Source organism: Panthera pardus, unplaced genomic scaffold (assembly GCF_024362965.1).
Source record: "Panthera pardus isolate Hobbes unplaced genomic scaffold, ASM2436296v1 HiC_scaffold_12, whole genome shotgun sequence".
NCBI classification, from domain to species: Eukaryota; Metazoa; Chordata; class Mammalia; order Carnivora; family Felidae; genus Panthera; species Panthera pardus.
In genome coordinates this window covers 97,010,094-97,034,555 of record NW_026526677.1, presented here as the reverse complement: position 1 = coordinate 97,034,555, position 24,462 = coordinate 97,010,094, and the positions used below count along the sequence as shown (strand labels likewise).

General features: G+C 49.6%; 1 protein-coding gene across 3 annotated transcripts in view; it reads left to right on the top strand.

Moving 5' to 3' along the window:
- The window catches only part of GRIK4 (glutamate ionotropic receptor kainate type subunit 4), a 425,772-nt gene that overhangs the window by 267,421 nt on the left and 133,889 nt on the right, over positions 1-24,462 (top strand). For all 3 annotated transcript variants that reach the window (XM_053900360.1, XM_053900361.1, XM_053900359.1), the window contains 2 exons: positions 8,478-8,656; positions 13,231-13,284. In XM_053900360.1, the coding sequence (XP_053756335.1) occupies positions 8,478-8,656; positions 13,231-13,284 (233 nt within the window). The remainder of the gene's footprint in view (positions 1-8,477; positions 8,657-13,230; positions 13,285-24,462) is intronic.

Sequence of the window (24,462 nt, the reverse complement as noted above, 5' to 3'; positions counted from 1 at the left end):
AGGATTCTCCCCTAGAAATGTTTGCCAGAGACCCACTCGGGCAGGACCGAACTGGTGCCCTCCATGCATATGGCAGGAATGTTAAGAGACAAAGGGCAGGCCGTAAATCTCTCCTGGCAGAGATCCTCCTGCAGCCCTTCCCTAGTGCCGAGTCCAATGTCTCACCAGCCTGATGGGAAGTTCTTTCTTACGTCTAGCCTCAGTCCTTCTTGCGCGTAGGGTGAGCCCTGCTCTCTCCGCTTCAGCTCTTCCTGGGAAGGAAGTTACTCCTCTGTCAGTTAAGCACCTACTGTGCACTGAGCACTGTGCTAGAGTCTGTTGCCTCCTAGACCAGGGTCTTTCCCTTAGAATCACAATATTCCTTGACATTCATATGAGTCCTTGCAGATGGCAAAGCACTTTCAATTACGATTTTGCCATTCCATTTCCCTCCTCCCCGGTCGTTCCAGAGCCAAGAAAACAGAGTCTTGAAGCTGCTCGGGGACCTGCTTGAGGTCGCACAGCTGGTGCGAGATTCTAACTCAGGTCCTCTGACTCTGAGCCGGAATGTCCTCCTCCACGGCCCCTCCCGCCCTCCTGGTCTGCACAGACAGACTCAGAGCCCCAGCTCAGGGTGGGCACGTTGTCCTTTGAGGGGCAGAGCTCTCTCTGGAGCAGCGTGTCCCCTCGCTCCCTTGAGCGGGATGCAGGATGGCCGTGCCCAGACCCCGTCCTGAAAAGGATGAGCCTGCCCAAGTCCCAGAGAGGCCGGGCCACAGCCCAGGAGGGACTCATCGACCACACAGTGCTGCCTCTGCTTGAAGAACTCATCCATTGAGGCTTGCTGAGTGACTCCGGTCCCACCCACCAGGGCCCAGGGAAGGGCGGGCAGCGCAGGAGAAGTTCAAGGGCAAGGAGGATTAAAATCTAATCAAAGGGTGAAGAAATCAGGGACTGAAGGGAAATGTAGCTCAGAGCTTCGGAGGAGAAACTCTGCCATCCTTCCTTATTAATGCAGGTCCAGGAGACACTGCAATTTGAATTAGGAACAGGCATCTAATTCTATTTTCCAGCCATCAGAATTAGGCATAACAGAGATCATTCCATGGGGAATTGTACCACTCACTCTCCTTCTCTCCAAAAGTAGATTTTTAATAAGCGGGTTTTGGACCAAGTAGAGTTGTATTGTGTTTTACATTATTTTTTTTTTTTCTTGAATCGGGGGAGAAAGAACACCCACAAGTGCTTAGTTGTAATGAGGCTGGGGGAGAGGCAAGGGGCCTGGGCATGCCATATTGGTCATCACCATTGAGCGTAGGGGACGTGGCTGTTCGGGGGCTTCCAAGGAGAGTTGGGGTTCCCACCATGGCCCCTGAGGCCCCATTGGTGAGATCACCCAGCCTTGACACACAGTAAGCTTTTGAGACGCTCGGGATGGACCCAGAGCCTTAGACTCCCTTTGGTCACAGGCATTACGTATCTTCCTGGTACCTTTGTGTTAAGTTCAAATCACATGTATATTTCTTACGTTCGCCTTGGCGTTCTAAGTATTTACGCTCTCTGTGGCCATGTCGTGTGCCGCTATGCCTTCTGCCACCTGTTTACTTCCTGTGTGACCTTGGGAAGGTGACTTAGGAACTCTCTAGCCTCCTGTTGTCTTGCCTATAAAGTGGGGACAACGACACATCCCTGGAAGGATGGCTGAGGGCATTCAATAGGATGACATACACCGAGCATGACACGGCAGCCACACTTAGGAAACAAGAGGCACACTCCAGTTTTCCTTCCCTTCCTTCTTGGAGCCCGTTTTGTTGTTTTTTTTTTTAATTTTTCTAATGTTTGTTTTTGAGAGAGAGAGACTGAGTGCGTGCGGGGGAGGGGCAGAGAGCGAGGAAGACAAAGAATCTGAAGCAGGCTCCAGGCTCCGAGCTGTCAGCCCAGAGCCCGACGCGGGGCTTGAACCCGCGAGCTGTGAGGTCGTGACCTGAGCCGAAGTGGGTCGCTTAACCGACTGAGCTTCCCCGGGCGCCCCCGTTGGAGCCCTAGTGAACAACGCCAAGTCAGGACCTGGAGGACAGCCACCAGAGTTCAGCTCTGTCCTCCTACTGTCCCTGTGCTTGCGAAACTCAGTCCAGGTGGTGGGAGAGGAGCAGACTCCGATCCCGGGGAGGAGGCACAGCTGGAGAGAAGTGCAGAATGTGCAGTAAAAGAGAACCGTCTTTGGAGTCAAACCAAGCTGCTCCGCCACTCAGGAGCTGTGTGATATCACGCACATCACTGCGCCTCTCTGAGCCTTAGTTCCCTCCTATGTAAAGTGGGAATAATACTGCTTTTCAGGGCATTCGGGTGGAAGGTATGGGGGCCCAGAACATAATAAACATTTACTCACTGTTACTTTATCCTGTAATTGAGGTCATGGCAGCAAGGGGTGGAGGAGACCCAGGGCCCCTTGTGAAAATACTGGGGCACTAGTGGACCTCTCCATGCCAGCCCCAGGAGGCACTCACTGTGGGAGGCCTTATCCTCATATGAGAAAAAATTAACCATTTGTTGAGCACTCACTATGTGCCCAAAACCCTGCTAAGGCTTTTTAAAGTATCCCATTTAAATCTCACAATAATGGGGGCGCCTGGGTGGCTCCGTGGGTTAAACATTCAACTTCGGCTCGGGTCACGATCTCACAGTTCGTGGGTTTGAGTCCCGCATCAGGCTGTGTGCTGACAGCTCAGAGCCTGGAGCCTGCTTTGGATTCTGTGTCTCCCTCTCTCTCTGCCCCTCCCCTGCTCACACACTCTCTCTCACTCTCTCTCAAAAATAAATAAACGTTAAAAATAAATAAATAAACAAACTTCGTGATAACCACAGAAGATGAACTCCATAAACATTCCTATTAGATGCATGAGGAAAAGAGAGATTAAGTGTTTTAACACACATGGTTCTTATTACCTCCTCCCCCTGCTTCTCCAAGTACTGTGGAAAAGGCAGAAGAGAGAGACCTTTTCTTTCCTCCTTCCAGGAGACAGCAGGAGTGCAGAGGCCAGGCTCTTCCCACACCCACCCTCACCATCAGAGAAGATGGCCCACAGGGCCAGGCAAGGCAGAGGACAGCCCTCCTGTGAGCAGGAAGCCTCACCTCGTCCCCCAGGCCCTGTCTTTTTCCTCCTCTGGCTCCTGTAGCCTGGTCTCCCCTGCCTGGCCTCAGGGCCAAGCCCAGGTGTGGGATGAGACAAAAACCAAGAAGCAGGTGAAATGCACCATTCAGGCCCTTGAACTTGTTCTGTGCCTTTTCCCTACTGGCAACACCGTAGACTCTCATTCCCATCTCTCCATCAGGATCTGCTGCCGAGGAAAGGTCTGAAAACTGAAAATGACACACCCTGAGGCCTGTGCGGCCGGCACGGGGAGAAGGGAAATGGAGCCTTTCCAGGTTCAGGGCAGTGGGTGCAATGGTGAACCATGTTATCTCCCTAAATCCTTGCTACAGACCTCTGAGGTCACTATTACATCAGCTGCCTCCCACAAGATGTCAAAGTGCTGTCTGTTCTGGGAGTATTAGCATTTTTCTAGAACCAAAGCCCGTAGCCAAGGGAATCAGCCTGTGGAGAGAGAGGGATGCCAGTCGAAATGGGTGTTTATTCTTTTTTTTTTTTTTTTTTTTGATACAAGGGTCCTCTGTGCCCCTGTAGACCCATCACTTAGGTATTTGTGTCCTTGTCCTACGGCCCTGTCCAACCCCGGCTGTGCCTTTCACAGCTCTTCTCTCCTCCTCCCGCCCTGCCTGGCCCCCTGCCTTCCGGTTGCAGAAGCCAGCCTCCCTCCTTCTTCCCAGAACAGCCGGCCTGCTGAGGCTCTCATCGATCCATCCCGTTGCATCCTGAGCGAGACTAATGGGTTCCCCAGGTCCCTCTCAGCCCTGGACTTGGCAGGCAGACCTGCTGCTGGGCCAAGGGCCCCGCAGGAGAAGAGGGCTGGGGTGGAGGTGGAGGGGAAGCTGGGAAGAGAACAGCTCTTAACCCCTCTGGTGGCAGCAGCAGCCTTCGGCGAATCCCTTAGTGCCATTAAACAGATCGAGGGGAAGAGAATGACGATTGGAAAATGCCACACTGCGCTGAAAAACTCCTAATGTAACTAAACCACACTTTCCCTTCTGCAAATTCCTTCCACTGCCCGGAATAAAAAAGAAAAAGGGATCCCTTTCTGATTCATAGAACTGAAGAATCCCTAGACTGGAAAAACATCAGTGTTCTTCTAGAGCAACTTACCATTCCCTGGGTTAATTCACTCTCTGACAGTCATCAAGAGGGGCTTCAGGCTTTCCTTGATTACCTCCAGTGACGGGGAACTCACTACCTTATGATGCAGCCCACTGCATCTTTAGACAGCTCAGACAGAGGTTCTTCCTTAGGTTAAGCTAAATCTGTCTCCCTGTGACCTCCATCCACCCTGTTCTAGGGTGTCGTCCTTCAGGCTGCCAAGAGCAAGTCTGCCCCTTCTTGAGCCAGGCACCCCCTTCCTTCAGCTGCTCCTCAAGTGGCATGGTGTCTGTTCCCCACTTGGCACCGCTGCTCCCCTGCTCTATTGAGATGTAGGGTCTCTCTCTGCACCCCCCCTCCCCCGCCACAGTCTCCCAGGGAGTCTTCCCTGGGAGTCTTCCTTGGGAGTCTCTAGTTCAGCCCACCAGCCAGCACTGTGCCCCCTGCCTCACGCTGGGTGTGTGCAGAAGAGTTTGAAGTGGGATTCCTACCCACCACCATGAAATACTGAGTGCTTATGCATATACTATAATGTATATACCTATATGCATGCGTATACGCTACCAAATATTTTACGTGGTTTCTAACCAAGAGCCGTATTTTGCGGATTGGATAATAAATCTGGGAAGAGGAGGAGATGGGATGAAAGGACAGTTAGGATGTGAATGGGTGGGGGAGGGGTCGAATGGAAACCAGAGTTGTGAAGCATCTTCTAGGGGACGGATACTGCTCTGCTTTACTTGACATCCTCTTACTAACCCTGTAAGGCAGTTGTTATCCTTACTTTACAGGTAAGGACACTGAGGTGCTGGGTAGGGGTGGGGGTGGAGGGAGCCATCAGAACTAACCAATCCCAGCAGCACCTGGAATTCACCTGCCACCCTGTTCCCTGTCTGCTGCTTCCAGCCTGGGAAAGGGGTGACGGATCAGAGATCCTGGGTGGGATGCAGAGCCCTCCGAGCACTCGCTGCCCTTCTCCCCTCCCTGTCCCCACCCTGCTTCTCACTCAGCATGTGCACAGTGTGCTGGAGGAGATGGGGGGGGGGGTGCTACTTCCTTGTTGAAAGGGCAGCAAAGCACCCCAGGGGCAGTCGGGTGAGGCACGCTGGGCATTAATTGAAGCAGGGTCCCCAGTTTATCTCACGTCTAGGAGGTCTTCCCTGGAAGCTCAGGGCACCTGCCAGTTTTAAAGGGATGAACTGCCCCTATGCTGCCCTGGCCAAGCGTCTCCATGCTGTGCCTAATCCCCGTGGCATCCTCCAAGCTTCCCCGTCTCGTCCCGCTGAACTGCACCGCCACTCCGAGGAATCCCAGGGGATTTGGCCTCTTTCCCAGGCTGACTCTAGAGACCCTACAGACCCTCCCTGCTACCTTCCAGGACCAGTAGCCTTGCCCTCTGCCTCCACTCCCTGACTCACCCCTCCAGCTGCCCTCTCCCCCATCGCATGCCCAGGCAGATCTTTTCTTGAGCCAAAGAGATGGCCAGCATTCCGGGAGCACCGGCTGTGGCCTCCCCTGCCCCCCTTGGATAGGGTCTTTGGGGTCAGGTGCTCCGACCTTCGTGCAGGTGGGGTTTTGCTTTTTCATGAGCTCTGAGGAAGGCGTGAATATTCTCCAGGAAGGTGAATGTTCTCTCCATTTTACACACAGAACTAAAAGAGGCTGCCCCGTGGAAACCCAGATGACTTAGCCCATCAAACAAAATATGGGTATGGTGGGAACCTTGTTATAGACTTACTTACAAGTCCCTGTGCTCTAAGCTCCCGGAGGGCAGGGCCCGTATGATACCTCTTCTCTGCTGACGTCCTCTGGGCCCAGTGCCTGGCTTCTTGGGACGCACAGATGTTGGTTGAACAGGCTTGGACTTTAGTCCCTTTTCATTCGGCCTCACTGAGCCACCACACCTGCCTTTGAGCTGTCGTGGGGATGAGTAAATGCGGAAGGAACAGTGAAACCACACATTCCAGCATCTCAGTGAGTTCTCCCCTGTTACACCCATTTTGCAGATGAGGAACGGAGCCTCAGAGAGGTTAGACGACTTCTCAAGATCACACAGCTGGTGAGGGTCAAGCCCCTCCTGATGGGGGTGGTGGTGAGGGGCTGCAGGGGGCACAGACAGCAGTGGGAGTGGAGGTTCACAAGTCTCCTTCGAGACCCTGTGGGGGAAGGAAGGAGAGGCCCACTGGTTCTGGAGCCTCTTTTTTTTTTTTTTTTTTTTTAATTTTTTTTTTTAACGTTTATTTCTTTTTGAGACAGAGAGAGACAGAGCATGAATGGGGGAGGGGCAGAGAGAGAGGGAGACACAGAATCGGAAGCAGCCTCCAGGCTCTGAGCCGTCAGCCCAGAGCCCGACGCGGGGCTCGAACTCGCAGACCGCGAGATCGTGACCTGAGCTGAAGTCGGACGCTTAACCGACTGAGCCACCCAGGTGCCCCATGGAGCCTCTTTTGAATGACCGCCCGCCCCTCCCAGAGTTTTCCCTTCCTGCTGCAGCTGCCGGCTTGCCGGACCGCCTTGTTGGGACCCATGGTGGGAGGATGGGGGTTGGCACTACCTTCCCAGAGCCCCTGGCTTCACCGCCGGGCCCTCGGGCTCCACCCTGCCACCTCATCCTTGTCAGATAACATGCCCGGTGTGGGGCTTTCGTCCCCGAGTCCAGAGATGTAAGACACACGCCCCCGAGCCCCTCCTAGGTTCTGTGTGTGCTGCTGCTTATGCGTGTGTCCTGAGAGGCACCCGGTCTCATGGGAAGAGGGCTGGCTGGAGATGACAAAGTGGGGACTCTGGTCCCAGCTGCGTCCCTGTGTGACTAGGCAAGTTTCATCATCTCTACAAATCAAGGGAGGTCGAAGAGATGCCCTTCAGAGCCCTCCCCGCGCCCCCCTCCCGGTCTCTCTCTCACCTTTTGATCTTTGAGGGTCGGGAGGGTGAGGAATCTGCACCAGGGGAGTCTGGGGTCACGTTCAAGACAGGCCTGCAATGAACATCCTGTAGCTGGGGCAGAGAGTGGAGCCCAGGGGCCTTTGGTTAGAAAGCCAGTCCTTCCTTGCCATCCAGGGTATGGAGCCGGGTCCAAGAGCCTCATGTTTCCCTCTGTGTGTGGGATTGAAATGCATCGTAGGATTGTGGTGAGGACTTAGAAAAGCCACGTAGAATATTTAGCCCATTTTCTGGAACAGAATAGGAACAGAATAGAAACAGAATCAGGATCCAATAACTGTTACTCTTGTCGTTGCTTTTGGGAACGAATGCCTTTGCTTCTCTTTCCGTTGGAGTTGAGACCACTGTCTTCCCGGGAGACCCCACCCTCCACCCCTCACACACACCTTCTTCCTGGCCTGCCTTTTCAGAGGCAAAGCTGAATTGAGACCCTTGTGTCGCAGTGATAACATTCCAGAAACCCTCCTCCCACCCCTGCTCCTAGACAGCAGACAGCTGGGGGGAGGGGAGGGAGGGGGTGGTGGGGAGAGTCCTTCGCTCACAATCCCATATTTTCGCTTTGTTCTGGGCCCACGTTATTGCCTGCTGGAGTGCAGTTCAAAGCCTGTCCTCTTACCATCATAATGATACCTGGTCTTAATGCAGCCACCCTGCTCTGAGGAATTCAAAGGGTTTTGTTAGGCCTGTTAACTGGGCCTTATGATCTTGAGGAAACGCCTCCCCCACATCTACATGAAAACAAAGGCTGGGCTCTTGTAGGGCTAGATGGAACATCTGTGAACATCCATGGGCGTTCGTGACGGGTGAGGCGTGGGCCTGAGCACTTTACAGATTATCTCAGTTAGTCCTCGCCACCGTCCTGGGAGCCGGCTGCTGTTACTTTCGTTTTTCAGATGAGGAAACTGAGGCCAAGAGCCCCGGCCACATGAAAAGGTCACTTCATGAGTGGGTGGCCAAGTTAGGGGGAGACCCCAAGCCCGCTGGTCTCTGAACCCTGGTCTCGGCCGCTCCCGAGCGCTGTGGGAAGGAGAGTGGGCCCTCAACCCACTCGAGGGACCTCCGTCTCTCTTTAGAAGAGCCTTGCTGAGGGCTTTGGGGGAGGCCATAGGGGCTCGGGAGCATCCTTTTTACTTTAGAAGGGACTGTCGAAGCCCACAGAGGTTGAGACGCCTGCTCAGCACCGGCAGTAGGGCCGGACCCACGACCCCGCCTCCAGCCCCGGTCTTTGCTTGTCTCGCTTTTGCTCCAGTGTCTCCCCAGGCAGCACGGCGGACCCTCAGGGGCTTCATCCTCTCTCCCCTCCAGGCCTTTTAAACCTGGAGAGGCTGCTGCGGCAATTCCTTATCTCCAAGGACACACTCTCCGTCCGGATGCTGGATGACACCCGGGACCCCACCCCGCTCCTCAAGGAGATCCGGGACGACAAGACAGCCACCATCATCATCCATGCCAACGCCTCCATGTCCCACACCATCCTCCTGAAGGTGGGAGCCGGGCCGGGTGCGGTGGGCGGGGAGCATCCTTCTCCCTCCTCCCTCTCTCCTCCTGAGCTGGTGCCCTGCTCCCTCTTTGCCTTGGGTGTTCTCCCTGGGTCATGGCCTCCGAACCCTGGCAGACTTCTCTGTGCTTCACTTGCGATGGATGGCTCCTGCAAGCTGAAAGAAAAAGCAGATTGAGGATGATGTTATAAAAATATTAACTCCTGGTGCAGCCGGGCGGGCAGCCCCCAGCTAAGACCCTGCCAGGGTCGGTGGGTTCCCAGGAGGGGCCGGGGCAGTGGGGGCAGGGCACTTGGGGCAGAGGCTGTGTGCCAAGTGGTTCAAAAGTACTTCCGTATTTTGACAAGCTGGGCAGTCCCGTGAGTGTGTACCGTCCTCTGTGATCCCCGTACGGTGTACTAGTTTGCAGACTGCTGCTGTGTAATATCCCAGCATAATCCTCTCGATGACTGTGTGGGGCCGGTATCCTGTCTTCCCTCGACAGATGAAGACACTGAGACTCTGGGAGAGGAACGGCTTTGTCCGAGGCTCCACCAGTGAGGAGCAGAGTCGGGCCGGTACCCATTGTCTCTGACAGCTAATCAGCAGTTTCTTCTACCTACCCCTCCTCAGAATACAAGGGGCAGGGTGGCGGTCCCTGGATCAGAACTCACAGTAAGAGAACCTGGAGCTCTGTGAGTGAGGCCCATCTGAGAACGAGAGAGAGACAGAGGAAGACCAAGAGAGAAGTCAGGTGCCAGGGGAACAGCTGGAAACATCTGGGCAGCCTCAGAGTCCCCTGCCACCAGTTCCTGGGCTGGTGGCTGGGCTAGCCATGTAACCCCAGACAGACCCTGCTGCGGGCTCCCCTGTGGCTCCCAGCAGCTCCCCCAGGCACACTGGCCTCTTCCAGGGCCCCTCTAATTGCACATTTAAACTCAACCTGCCATCTTCCACTGGGGGAGCGAGGCTCCTTGTTAACCTCTGCCAAGCTGTGAGGAGCCCGCCAGACACTCAGCTGATTGTCTCTTCCTCCCCTTCCCCCTCTCCCTCTCCTACCCACCCCTCCTCAGCTAGTTTTGGTCTCAGAGTTAATAAGAGATTTGAATGAGTTCTCTGAGTACTGAGGGCTGTCCCTTCAGCCCGTTGCTATAGTAATTTTGCACAGCTCCAAACCCACGTCTGTCTGGGAGCATATACTCCAACTCTCACACATACATACACACACACACACACACATGCACACACACACACTCAAACAGAATTTTTTTCTGTATTTCTTTTCTTATGTCTGGGCCTATGATCAATGAAGTTATCAATGATGGAAAAAATCCTCTAGGTTTTAGGGGAAGCTGGGGGCAGGGAGTAAGATAATCGTCCCCTTCCTTGCAGAGAGCAGTCAGGACAATGCACAGTCCCTGCTGCAGTAGCCAGAGCCCATCCCTGGACAGCCTCCAGGCTGAAGCCTTTTGGGGGCATCCCTTATAATGATAGTGTAATAACCTCCGGAATGCTTTATGGCTCCCAGCATGCGTGATCGGGCTCTTTTATTTTCTAATAATATGTCTATCGTTGAAATTTTAGAAAGTACAGGGGCGCCTGGGTGGCTCGGTCGGTTAAGCATCCGACTTCGGCCCAGGTCATGATCTCACGGTCCGTGAGTTCGAGCCCCGCATCGGGCTCTGTGCTGACAGCTCAGAGCCTGGAGCCTGTTTCAGATTCTGTGTCTCCCTCTCTCTGCCCCTCCCCTGTTCATGCTCTGTCTCTCTCTGTCTCAAAAAAAAATAAACGTTAAAAAAAATTTTTTAAAAACCATATAACCGTTCTCACCTCTATTCAGTTCAACTTTAAAAAAAAAAAAGAAATTTTAGAAAGTACAGAAAAGCACATAGAAGCAAATAGAAATCATCATAGCTGCTTCTTTCTTTCTTGAAGCCTTGACTTTGAGGTCTGATAGAAAAATCTTACAGGGACACATGGAAAAGTAAGACATTCCGTCACCCAGAGACAGCCACTGTGAAATTTTGTGGTCTAGCCTATCTACCTTTGTAGACACATTTGTTTGTTTTCAAAATGATCGTCGCATGGCCCATGTACTTCTGTAACCTGCTTTTTTTCCCACTCAACGATATGCCATGCGTTTTGCTTTGTGTCGTTACGTATTTGTCTGCAAATATTTTAATGGCGCATCATTTCTTATCATGTGGGCATACCATAATTTATTTAACCATCCCTTTATCGTTGGAGGTACAGGTTGTTTTCAATCTTTTGCTGTAATAAACAATGTGGGATGCACATCTTTGTACATAAATCTTTATGCATGTTCACGAATATTTTCTTAGCATAAATTTCCAGAAGTGAAATTACCGAGTTAAAGATATGCATGCTTTTAAGGGTTTTGATATGATTTGCCAGATTGCCTTTTAAAAAGGCCATAACAATTTATACTCCCATAAGTGTATAGGTATCTTATGGCACCCTTGCCAATACTGGGTATTTTCATTCACGACACTTTTTTGTCAGTGGCTGTGCTTTTGAAGAAAACTCTCCCCATAATGATGATTATTGGCAAAGGGTTCTGCTGGGTGACTAGTGGCAGGCTTTCCTGGGACCACTTGTTGCCCTCAGCCCCTGTGACCTTAGAACCAAGCCCGTCAATGACGAGCGAGGCTTCGGAAACCAGTTCCCTTTGTTTCCGTTTGACTTCCTAGTGCCCCCAGCAGGGATGCCCTGCATCGGGTCTGGGCTGGGGCTGCAGGCAGCTCCTCTCCAGGGTTACAGCACAGCCCTGGGGGCTGGGGGGTGGGGCTCCACGAAGGATGGATTCAGTGTGGGAAGCAGTGTGAGCAGAGAGCACAGGGAGCTTCCGGAAGGCTCGGTGTGCACACGCAAGCCTGGCCCTGGAGCTTGGCAACACTCTGCTTGCTGTCTCTCGATTTCAGAAGGATTTGCAGAGTAATCCCCTACTTTATTGAGCAGCTGTTCCGGCAACAAACTTCGTGTTTACCCAGAATTCCGGTCTTAAAAACCAAGGATCTCTTGTCTTTTATCTTTGGGTAGCAGACTTCACAAATGGGTTTTAACTATCTGACGGTGCCCCCTCCCCGTCCCCTGGCCCCTGCCCATCCCTGCAACCAGGGGGCTCCCACCCATCTAGGCAGTGATGAACCGGCAACGGCACTTTTATATGGACTGTTGGGGGGCGGGGATGGGCATCAGGCCATACCAGCCTCTTGGCAGTTGAGGAGGAAGCAAGGCCTCGAGCCCCATGTGACCGACCCCAGCACCGTCTTGCCCTGGTGTAGAGCCCTTCTGTACTTCGGTCTCCAGTGGAATCGTGGCAATAGAAGGACTCCAGCCTGCTCTTAGAGGAGTCTGTGGGGGCTCCTATAAGAACGTTCACAAAGTTACCAGAGTTCCTCAAGAGAAAAACACTTTGTAACAGGAAAATGTAATCACCCTGGCCCTTGTTTTCCCCTCACGCACCTCCATAGTCACGACAGAAGCGGTTTCCCAGTGGCCCTGGGGCTGCAAGATACATGATGAAAATCTGACTGTCAGAAGGCATGAGGACCCTGGGGAGAGCCGGGCTCATTATTTACCTGATCTACTTGTCGGCTTCTGTGGCACCTGTCATGCTCAAAGCCGGGCACACTGACGGGGGAGGTTGGTGTGGGGGACCTGTGATGGCTACAAAGATCAGACAAGAGGGAGGCTGTTCTGGAGTCACAGCCTCCCAACTCTGGGACGATAACACGCGGGTGTGCTCTGATCAAGGGTGAGGCATGTCACAAGCAGCTTGTTCCTTACTACTAATAAAGGACCAAAGTTTGCAAATGATTCACTTGTTTCCTACATTACTGCAGATTCAAAGACTCTTAGGAGCCTGGCTCGCTCGCATTTGTCGGGTTGAGTTAATTTGGGAATTGCCTACAACCCACAGACTCTCCCGACTCTGCCTCGGCCCCTGAGAGTTGTCAGTACCTCCATCAATATCACGGTCCTCTGGGGGAGAGTATAGTTTGGTTAAAAGGACTGAAATTAGGCTGCCTGGCTTTAATTTCATCTTTTTCCACTTATGAGATGTATGATCTTGTACCAGTTCCATAGCCCTTTGGTGTTTTGATGTCCCTGGCTGTCAACATGGGGCGTGGGGGAGGAGTCATAGTGCCTACCTCATCGACTTAACCCAAGCGAAATGCTTTCTAGTGCTTTGCCCATACTAAGGAGTGGGTACGTACTAGCCATTGTTATTGCTAATAGTTTGGGAGATAATTATTTTAGTCTGTTTTATTATTTGCTTCATTTCCCTTAAAGTCATTTTGGTTTCCATAATATCTGGTTATATCCGTGGGAATGTGTTGTGCATGAGAACATCAGCTGCTGTGAGTGTCACTGCAGGGGTGGAGAGCAGGGTGGCAGGGGAGAGACCCTCCACCAAGTCATCCTCCAAGTCAAGGGCAATGTAAGAACCGAAGGGAAGGGGGTCAGACAAATGGCGGACACTTGGAGCCCTTACTGCTCATTCACTTCTAGTGGGTTTTTGTTTTCTCTCTAATCTCCTTCTCTTCCCTTTGCAGGCAGCTGAACTCGGGATGGTGTCGGCCTATTACACATACATCTTCACTAATCTGGTAAGACATTTTCACAGCTCACCTCCTTGGCACAGAGTATCAATAATTAGAGTCAGCGGGGTGTGACGGAATGAAGCCCAGGAGATGGGGAATGGGGGAAATTAAAGCAGAGGAACAGAAGCCAACCAGAGAGGCAAGGCATTCTAGAAACATGGAAGTCCAGGAGCTACTGGGATTCTCATCTCAACAACTCTTAGCCTTGGGAGGGTGGGAATTGGGGGAGTCTAATGCCTCCATCCAAATGCCACCAGCTACCTAGCATCGAGTCCTCTGGTGGATGTGTCTTCTCTGTAGGTCCAGTTACTGGCCTGCAGTCCAACCATGGATTGTCAGACCCTTAATGCTCAAAGGTAGGACAGCCGGGCCCCAAAAGTACACATCGTACGAGGTTAGAACCGGATCCACCTACAGAGGCTGCCTTTGCCGAATCCCCTTATTTTGCAGATGAGAAAAACAGGTCTATAGAAATTTTATTGACTCAGGTTGGAGAACTAGCTTTGCCACACACTGTGTGCTCTTCAACAAGCATGGAGCCTTGGTTTCCTTATCTGTAAAATGGGATAAGAACAGATATGTCATAGAGTTGCATGATTTAATCTACACGGAGGCATTTTGAAACCGTAAAATACTAAGAAATATGCAAGGTTGTGGTGAAGGATGGACACTCCGTAGAAGGAACCTCAGAGAACTGGTTTTTTAAAAAATGTTCTAACTTTACTTTGAAATGATTATAGATTCACAGGAGTTGCAAAGATAGTACAGAGAGGTACCGAGAGGTACCATGTACCTTCAACTGAGTTTCCTCCATTTAGTTACATCTGGCATAATTGCGGTATGATTATCAAAACCAGGATATCAAAATATCCAGTCTATCAAACCTGTGTAGATATATCTAAATGCCACTGTAACCAAAACGACCCCATCTCATCACCCAAAGATCTCCCTCATGCCGCCATTTTGTCTCACCCGCCACCCTCCCTCCCACCACCTCTAACCCTTCACAACCCCTAATCTGTTCTCCATTTCTACAGTTTTATAATTTTGAGAGTGTTACATAAATGGAATCATGCAGTGTATGACCTTTTTCACTCAGTGTGATGCCCTTGAGACCATCCAAGTTGCATGAATCAGTAGTTCGTTCCTTTTTATTGCTGAATCGTATTTCTCGGTGTCGATGTACCACGGTTTGCTTAACCATCCACCTACTGAGGGACATTTTGGTTGTTTCCACTTTCTGACTGTTACAAACAGAGCTGTCATAAACAGTCATTCAGAGAAGAGGTTTATTTTATTTCATAAATGCGTGGATGTCGAGATCACTTAGCTCGGTGGCCCCTTCATGCAGACGTGCTTTTGACCACCTCTTGTGTAACAGGGACCGGGCCAGGCATTAGGGAGGAAAATGAGAATAAGAAACCAAGCCTGCCTTGGGAAAACTCAAAGTACCTACTGCATTGCAAAGGGGTAACTTCTAGTAGATGTGTGGACAAAGCACTCTAGATCCTGGAACAGGGGCCACTTGCTCAATGTGGGACAGGCAGGACATGCTTCACCGAAGAAGAGGCCTTTAGGCTATGCCTTAAAGGGGGTTAAGGGTTTTTTCTAGATTAAAAAAGGAAGAGCGTTCTGCCTAAGAAACAGCTTATCCACGTCTCTGGAGGTTTGAAAGGACATGGCAAGTCCAGGAAACAGTGAGTCACTTCAGACTTACTGCCTGCTCCAGGATGGGCATGTTAGCTAATTACTGTTCATTTATCTATTTACATCCATCCTTGAAAGTTACTTATTGAGAGGATTTAAGGCCGATGTCAATGAATTTTAAGATCCCTGCTAGGTTGGGGAGCAGAACACGACATCTACAGGTTTGACTCTTAAATCTTAAAGTGAAAAAGGCTCTGGAGAAGTTACGACCTTCTCAGCCAACATATGTGATGGGCGATCTAGGGGATCATGCAGTGTCCCTCCTGGATTTAGGGACCTGCTTTCCTGAAATGTCCTGCACGGTTGAGGAGATGCCTGCTCCCAGAGACAGGCTGGGACTCTGTGATCTGTATTCTTTTCCAGCTGTATGTAGGTTCTTATGAAGAGCCCTTTCTCGGGGCTGCTGTGGAATTGCTATCCCTGAAGCGTGCAGAGGCCTTTGCTCTCAGAGTCGAGACATTTTGGAGGAATCGAGTGTGGCTTCTTTTCTGGTATAGGGACTCCCTCAACACAGGCTTGCCAGAAAGCCATTCAGCGTTTCCCAGTTCACCACCCCCACCCAACTGCCTACTCTGTTGTTGGAATTTTTTTTTCAATGCTTAATTCTTTATTTAAAGAGAGAGCACAGTGGGGGAGGGACAGACAGAGAGACAGAGACTCAGAATCCGAAACAGGCTCCAGGCTCTGAGCTGTCAGCGCAGGGCCTGACGCAGGGCTCGAACTCTCGAACCGCGAGATCTTGACCAAAACCAAAGTTGGACGCTTAACTGACAGAGCCACCCAGGCGCCCCCTGTGGTTGGGATTTTTAATGGAGTCCTAGCATACATACGGAAGACCACACGAATCATAGGTGCACAGATTAGTGAATGTTTTTCAGGTGATTGCACCTGTGTAAGCAGCACCCAGATCCAGCATTAGAACACGACCAGCACCCCAGTCCCTCTCATGCCCCCTCCCAGTGACTACCGGGCAAAATGTAGAACAGAAAGAATTTCTTTGTTTGCTTATTTATTTTTTTCCTATCCAGCACTGCTGCTGTAAATCACGGCATTAACATGTAAAAAGGGAGAAAAGGATTAGACTATTCCCAGAGCAATGCAGAAGCATTTGCTTAAAGTAAGGAGGCATCTGGGGGAGCCCGGGGAAGTTGGCAGCAGAGTAAAGGGAGATGGAAGTACAATCGGGTTCCATCTGGGGAGCTGGGAAGTGGAGGGAAGAAGAGGGAAGAGGCAAGCCAGGGGCTGCCTCATGCACCCCCGCCAGGGGTGCCCCCCACATTGGGCAGCCACGTCAGCAAAGGAGGACAAAGTTAAGTAGCAAGTCATAGCCGTGACTTAGCAGATGGAAGGAGGCCAGTCATTTGGAATATGAGTTCCCAGGACAGTCACCAGAACGAGGTGGAGTTGCTTGGCTTGGAGATTTTTAAGAACGCATCACCCACGCTATGTACTGCCACTGCCTCTTTTCAGGACTGATAATAATGAGTGTGACGATTTATCTCATGGAGAAAAAGCACAGGCCTGTGAAGTCAGGAGACCCAGGTCTATGCCCCACTCTGCTTTATACGCTGTGTGGCGTTGGGGGGGAGTCACGCTGACTCTCTGAGCCTGTTTTCTCCTTTGTAAAAAAAAAATGGGGATGATAAAACCTCACAAGTTTGTTGTGAGGATAAGTCAAAACTGCATTGTCAATTGAAAAGTACTGTGTGTTTTTAAGGCATTGTATTTGTTTTATATATAACACTGTGATACTTGCAGCTTTCAAAGAGCTTTCTTTTCTTCGGGGGGCCCGAAACTGAATGTGATGAGCTCTGGGAACATGCCTCAGTCAGAGAGTTCTTTGAACCTGGAATTAACAGGACTCACACAGTTTGTAAGTTTGCAAGGAAAAATTAAAAAAATTATATCTGTATGAGTGATGATGGCTGAATAACATTCAAGAAAATAGGAGCAGAGCCATTGCAAGAATCAGTGGGAGAATATTCTGGAAGCCTCTCGTTAGTGCTTTGGCTTTCTAGAAAGGACAGGCCCCTATCAAGAGTAAAGAAACTATTTGTAAGTCCATTCTTCCTGCCTAGTGGCAGTTGAAGCCTTGGAACAGAGAGGGAGGGGCTTTGTACAGAGGGAATGAGTTCCCTCCATGTTTCTCACATCCCTTTCCCCCACATACACATGCCGCCTGGACTTTAATACTTATATATTCCTTCTCTGAATTCCTCGGGGATGACCATCATGGCCCAGCTCTCTGAATTCTGCCACCGTGATGCAGCGGGTACTCAGATTAGCTTTTTGAAAGCTACCACCATGAGCTGGAAAAGCATGGGCCTTGACATTAGGCAGATGTGATTTAGCACTCTAGTTTGACCAGCTACCGGCTGTGTGATCCTGTGCAGGTAACTTAACCTCTCTGAGCCTCAGACACCTCATCTGTAAGTGGACGCTCATAATACCTGCCTCTGGAGATGATAACCACATAGCAACCGCCTCACAATACACGTTTCGTAAAGAGAAGGTATTATTTTTAGAAGTCCTATTGATGCTTCCCATGTGTTAAAAAGAACAGGCGATACTTATCTGCTACCCAGCCTCTAATGGCCTGTAATAGTGACTCCTGTAATGCCATCTTATTTATTTCCAAGGGATGAATAGAACTAGGTTAGTTACTATACATGGCTGAACTGACCAGAGTAGGGTTTGTTTGTGTTGGTAATTACTGAGTAATTGATCAGGTTCTCATACTTCATTCCCTTCTAGGCATTAAGAAGGCTGATGGATACTTCCATTTTTAGTTTTTTGAGGAACTGCCATACTGTTTTCCTGATGGCTACACCGGTTACATTCCCGCCAACAGTGCGTGAGGGTTCCAATTTCTCCATATCCTCACCACCACTTATTCTTACCTTTTTTTGTTTCTAGCCATCCTGACAGGTGTGAGTTGGTACCTCATTGTGGTTCTGCTTTCGCATTTCCTTGGTGATCAGTGATGATTGAGCATCTTTTCATGTGTCTGTTGCCTATCTAAATACCGTATGGTGCAATAATTCCACTTCTGTCCATATTTACCCAACAAAAGTGAAAACTCCAGTTCAAAAAGATATACACACCCTCTATGTTTATTGCAGCATTATCCCCAACAGCTAAGATATGGAAGTAACCCAGTGTCCATCGATGGATAAATAAAGAAGAGTGTGTGTGTGTGTGTGTGTGTGTGTGTGATGGAATATTACTCAGCCATAAAAATGATGAGGTCTTGCCATTTGTGAGAACACAGATAGGCCTAGAGGCTATGATGCTAAATGAAATAAGTCAGATGGAAACAAATACTACACGATTTTATTCATATGTGGAATCTAAAAAACAAATCAACAACAAAAACAGAGACTCACATATAGAGCAGAAACTCATGGTTGCCAGAGGAGACGAGGGTGGGGGGATGGGTGAAATGTGTGAAGGGGATTAAGAGGTACAAACTTCCAGTTACAAAAAAAATTTACATCATAGGGATGAAAAGTACAGCATGGGGAATATAGTCAATAATATTATAATAACTTTTTATGGTGACAGATGGTGACTACCCTTCTCGTGGTGAGCATTTCATAAAATATTGTCAAATCACTGTGCTATACACTTGAAACTAATGTAATATTATATGTCAACTACATTTCCATGAAAAAATAAATGGAAATTAAAATTTTTTTTAATTTAAAAAAAGAAGGCTGGTTGATTTAGGGCATCTGTAATAAAGGAATTCGATTGACTACTCTAGATTTGATCAGTTGATTGCCCATCATAAGAGCTGGGAGAAAAATATCCATCATGAATCAAACTTCTAACCCATCAATTTAGTTGACCCTATAGAAAGCCGTTTTTTCTCTCTGTCGGGGTCTGGGCAGCAGGAGACTGAGTGTGCCAGTCCCGAGCTTTGGGGGCCAGGGGTGACTGACACAGGGAAGGAAGTGAGCCAGAGCTTGCTGGCCAGGAGGACCAGGCAGCTACCATGGACAGAGCCAGGGAGGCCTGGACAGGTCCAGGGAAGAGCCAGGTCTGGTGGTAGAGCAGAGGCCGAGGCTCAGTGAAGGAGTGACAGTGAGATGTCAGGCAATGAGAGAGACACTTCAGTGAGATGGGAGAGACCAGGGTATAGGGACAGGCCCTCTCCTGACCAGAGGAGGGTGTCATTGGTGGGAAATTTATAGATGTTGGAGGCACACAGTTGTAGCAAACAGCAAAACAGATGTCCAGGGCTTTTATTTACACATCAATTTCAGAATGAGATTTGGGATAGTTTGTACTGGGGTCGGAGGTTTGGTGAAACAGCTTCTTGCCCTGGTTCTGGTTCTGATGGGTCGCGATTTAGTCCCAACAAAGCAAATCTCTAATGAACAGGTGGGAACAGGCCTCTGCGGGTACCTGGCTAACGTGGGAGCCCAGGGCAGAGGAGTGGTAACTTCATAACTTTTAAAACTTTAATGGAAAACTACGAACCAGGATGTTCATTTGGCCAGAGATCAGGACGGGAACCAGAAGGAAGCAAGTCCTGGCAGGTAGACCAGAGGGAGGGTGAGAGTCCAGACCCAAACAGGGAGCAGAGCAGGGCAAACAAGAAAATTACTTGGCATTAATTACATTCACAATGTCCTACAACCATCATCACTGTTTCTAAAACTTTTTTTTTTATCACCCCAGACAGGAACTCTGTACCCATTATGTAGTAACTTTTCATCCCCCTCCCCCCAGCCCCGGGTAACCTCTTACAGGTTCTCTGTCTCTGTGCCTTAGCCTTTCCTCGATATTTCATACAAGTGGAATCATACAATATTTGTCCTTTTGTGTCTGGCTCATTTCACCAGCACACTGTTTTCTAGGTTCATCCATGTTATGGCAGGCATCACAGCTTTATTTTTTTTTTACTTTTTTTATGTGGGAAAATACACAAAACATAAAATTTCTACTTAGTAGAAATAAGTACACTCACATTGACGTCGTCACTATCTGTCTCCAGAACTATTTTCAGCTTCCTGAACTGAAAGTTCACACACCTACTGAACAATAACTCCCCATCCTTTCTTCCCCTCACCACCCTGCCCTGACCGCTGGCAACCATTGTTCTTTCTGTTGCTATGAATGTGCCTGTTCTAAGTACCTCTTATTTGTCCTTTTGTGTATGACTTACTTCACTTGGTGTAACGTCTTCAAGGGTCATTCATGTGTCAGAATTTCCTTCCTTTTTAAGACTGAATAACGTTCCATTGTATGTGTAGACCATTCTGTTTATCCATTCATCCATCAGCCGATACTAGGGTTCCTCAATTTTCTGGCTATTGGAGATAATACTGCTATGAACGTGAGTATATAAATATCTGTTTGAGTCCCCGCATTCAGTCGTGTTGGGTATAAGCCGAGGAATGGAATTGCCGGATCAAATGGAAATTCTATGCTTCATTTTTGAGGAGCCCCCCACATATTTTCCAGAGTGGCTGCACCATTTTTCATCCCTACCAGCAATGTGTGAGAGTTCCAGTTCCTCCACATCCTTACCAACATTTGTTAGTTATTTTATTTATTTATTTATTTATTTATTTATTTATTTATTTATTTTTTAATAATCACCATCCTCATGGGTGTGAAGTGGTCAGATGTGTTTCTTATTTCTCTCTGGAGTTTGCAAATCAAAAGAAGCAAGGCTTCTTTGTTGAAGAATGGCTGAAGTTGAGAGTCCTACTGATTAAGAAGCTTTGTGAGGAGAGAAAGTAGCCAGTGTGTTAAAAACCCAGTCAGAACTGGTGAAAACCCCCAGGTCAGGAGCTTCCTGGCTGTGTGCCCCCTGAAGCTCTTGGGGACCTCAGTTTCTTCATGTGTAAAGCGGGAATAATAATATCCATCTCAAAAATTTCGGGTGAGATTAAAAATCAGCTATTGATAACACTTTGCATCTGGTAGGTCATACCAACTGCCGTAACAGATAAACCCTTAAATCTCCTGGCTTTACACAACCGAACTATATTTCTCATTCAACTCAAGCCCCCAGAGGGTGTTCCTGATAAGTGGGCAGCCTTCCATAATGTTGTTTGAGGGCCTAGGCTTCTTCCGGCTTGTAAAAATGTCCTCCTAGTGGCCCGGAATGGGAGAAAAACATGGCGGGTCAGACACAGGAGGCTGTGAGAGCGACACACAGTATTTCTCCTCATGATTCCATTGGCTAGCACCCAGTCACATGCCTGCACCTACCTGCCTACCTGCCAGCAGGGTACTGTGCACCCAAGCAGATGAGGAAACGGGTTTGGTGATCCGTTAGCCACACCGCCACATTATTAAATTATTAATCATTGTCACACATATCTTTCACGTGTGCTGGAAAAACGATTAGCATGCGAAGCCCTGGCAAGTCTGTTACGGGACAACTGATCGTGCACGTGGAAGTCTGACTAGCACCTAGTCATAAGGGTGTCGGCTCCCTTAGAACTAAAAGGGTCGGCCCCTGGAGTGCGTGTCCAGGATGGCGGTCCCATCTGGCACCTCCAGGTGGGGCACGCTCAGGACTGTTATGGATTCGCCGAGCTCGTTCCCCTCTGGAGTCTGGAAGGAGTCTCTGTCCTCCACTCGGCCTCGGGCTTTGGCAGAGGAACCACTGTTCGGCAAGAGTGATGGAAATTCGGACAGAGGACGCGAGGAATTAAGGGCCTTTGGGCAAAGCCCAGTTGGCCGCTGAGACAGCAGAGATGTCGTCTGAAGAGAGGAGGTGAAGGAGGAGGCACAGTTTGAGCTAATAAATCTGGAGGGATTACCAGCTACTAATGAACCCAGGGAGATTTGCAATCACCGCCTAATAGAAAAGATAAAATCACCCTAATCTGTTGCCAGAGACTACAGATGGGCCCGGTGCCAAAGGAAGGAGCTGCAGCCTCTGGGGAGAAGCGTAGAGAGTTAAGGTTAAGGGTCACGAGTGGTGAAATGTCAGCGAAAGGCAGGAAATAGTTGGGCCCTGGGCTGGCAGGTGTCGGTGGCATGGCTGGCTGGGTGCCGTGATCACCGATGCGCTGTGGTGCCCCAGGCCGGGCCTACACCTTGGTGCTCCTGGTCCCACCATTGTGCCGGAGGGCAGACTGCCATTTGTGGGGTGTAGAGAGAGGCCACGGCCACCGCAGAGTTCTTCCCTTGGGGAATCTAGAGAGAAGGGGCTGGGTGCTGGCCGTGCCATGTTGGGAGACATGGGGAGGGTTTGCAGCGGCAGGAGCCCTCGTCAGATAGAGGACAGGCCAGAGAAGCAGCTATGACTTCTAGTTATAGCCCTGCTGTGAACTAGCTGAGTGACACAGCAGTAATGATGGTTGACTTAGTGAATACTTTCCACACTCAAGGCTCTGTCATTAGTGCTTCTCAGTTATTCTCTCACGTAAACCTCAAGACCATTCAAGCGGAAGGCACCGCTTTATTCCCATTTTAGGGATGAGCTAGTGGAGGCTCCTAAAACTCAAGGTAGTAGAGCTGGGTCATGATCCCAGGTGGTTCTAGCTCTTAACCACTTCATTCTATCACATTTGTGCCCCCATCGGGCTTGACTTCCTCATCTATAAAATGATGAGGTTGTGGGCACCTGGGTGGCTCCGTGGTTGAGCGGTGGACTTCAGCTCAGGTCATGACCTCACAGTTGGTGGGTTCGAGCCCCGCGTCGGGCTCTGTGCTGACAGCTGGGAGCCTGGAGCCTGCTTTGGATTCTGTGTCTCCCTCTCTCTCTGCCCCTTCCCCACTCACGCTCTGTCTGTCTGTCTCTCTCTCAACATAAATAAGTAAACAAACATTAAAAAACATTTTTTTTTAAATGATGAAGTTGTATTAGGTGATCTCTCGGGGTCTTTCCAGCTCTGAACTTGTTTTATCCTACACCCTGCCAGGGGCATTCCACATCACAGCACCCTCAGATTGAGAATGTTTCCTGGAGGTGAGGGAGAATGACCATGAACTTGGAGGGCCTGCATGGCCCACGAGAGCAGTTTCTGTTCAGCCAACAGCTCCTCGGCTTCCCAAAGAGTAGCCAGGTCCCAATGAGTCCTTGCAAGGAATAACCCTTCTAAGCCCCTGTCTCTGTCTTGTTTGGGCAGAATGAATATATGCAGCCAGTTTTTCTCCTCCGAGTTCATTTTTACTGTCAAGCAGACCAAGCCTATGTTTATTCTTCTAAAGGTCTATCAGAGAGATTAAGGAATTGGAATTGCTGAAATGATTACAGAAAGGGGAGCCAGGGCAGACAGGGAGGAAGAAAACCATTGATTCCAGAGGAAGTGCTCACTGTCCGTCCCTTCCGATCCTTGCTTTGGTGAGCCAACCCTCCCTGTCTTTTTTCAGATCTTACTTAAATGTCACTTCCTCAGGGGGGTCTCCCCTGATACCTTCCCAGCACCCTGTGTTCCGTTCACAGAACATATTTGTGAAGGACGTGGAACTCCTCAGTGGGCTGCCAGTAAACATTATTCCCTTCCCTTCCTTCTTTCCCGCTTCTCTGTTGGGTATGTCCATCCTTAAACCTCAGTTTCCCAATTTATTGCCTTTAGTTTTATCAGAGCTAATATCAGAAACCTTTCACAATTGGCTTCTCACCTAGTTAGAATGACAGTTCCCACGGTGCTCAAACGTCTTCTGTAGCTTAGTCTTTTACCAAAAGCACACACCGTACGGGTACACACTCCTGCACACACACACATGCACACACAGAGCTAGCCAGCAGCTAACAATCCATCAGTCAGACAACTTTCTAGTGCCAGAGCAATTGATTCTAAAGTGTAGTTCATTGCAAAATTATTAAGTCAATCTACATACTTCACCTTTATTGAGCCTTCTAGAAGAACTACCCTGCATAATACAGTACACTTTGGTGAATAAATATGTTTTTAGTGTAACTAGGAAAGGAGTAATGGAGTGGAAGCTCCCCATGTGTCTGTCTGAACCTCCATGGTACCACCCCCCTCCAAAGCCAACCCTATGACGTAGCGGGTCCGGCAGTATCGAATGTCTCCTGGGCACACACGTGGGTATGCCAGCATCTTAAGGAGAAGCTCTTAACTCCAAAATTGTGCTCTCTGGCTGCTGACCCCCCTGTGCCTGTGCTCTGAGCTAGGTCGCTGGTACGGAGGGGGTGTATTCAGAAAGAGGAATGGCAGGGAGAATTGGAAGGAGATTTAGGAGGTATTGACTGAAGAGTTATTCGTTGCAATTGCACTTGGGGAGACTGTGGCTGACTGCTGGAAGCCCCTTGGCCCGAGTTATAGGATTATAAAGTGGTTAGTCAGCCGTGATTTAGCGACTTACCTTTGGAAAATGCTAAAATCGACTATACTTATTCAGCAGAGATTTATTAAGTGCCTACTGTATGCTGGGGAATCCAAGCAGCCGCGTGGTGGGGCTTGAAGAGCTCTGTTTGTAATTGCGAGGTATGGAAGGCCAGAGGAGATGAGCATTTGGTGCTTCTTCGGGAGCGTGAAG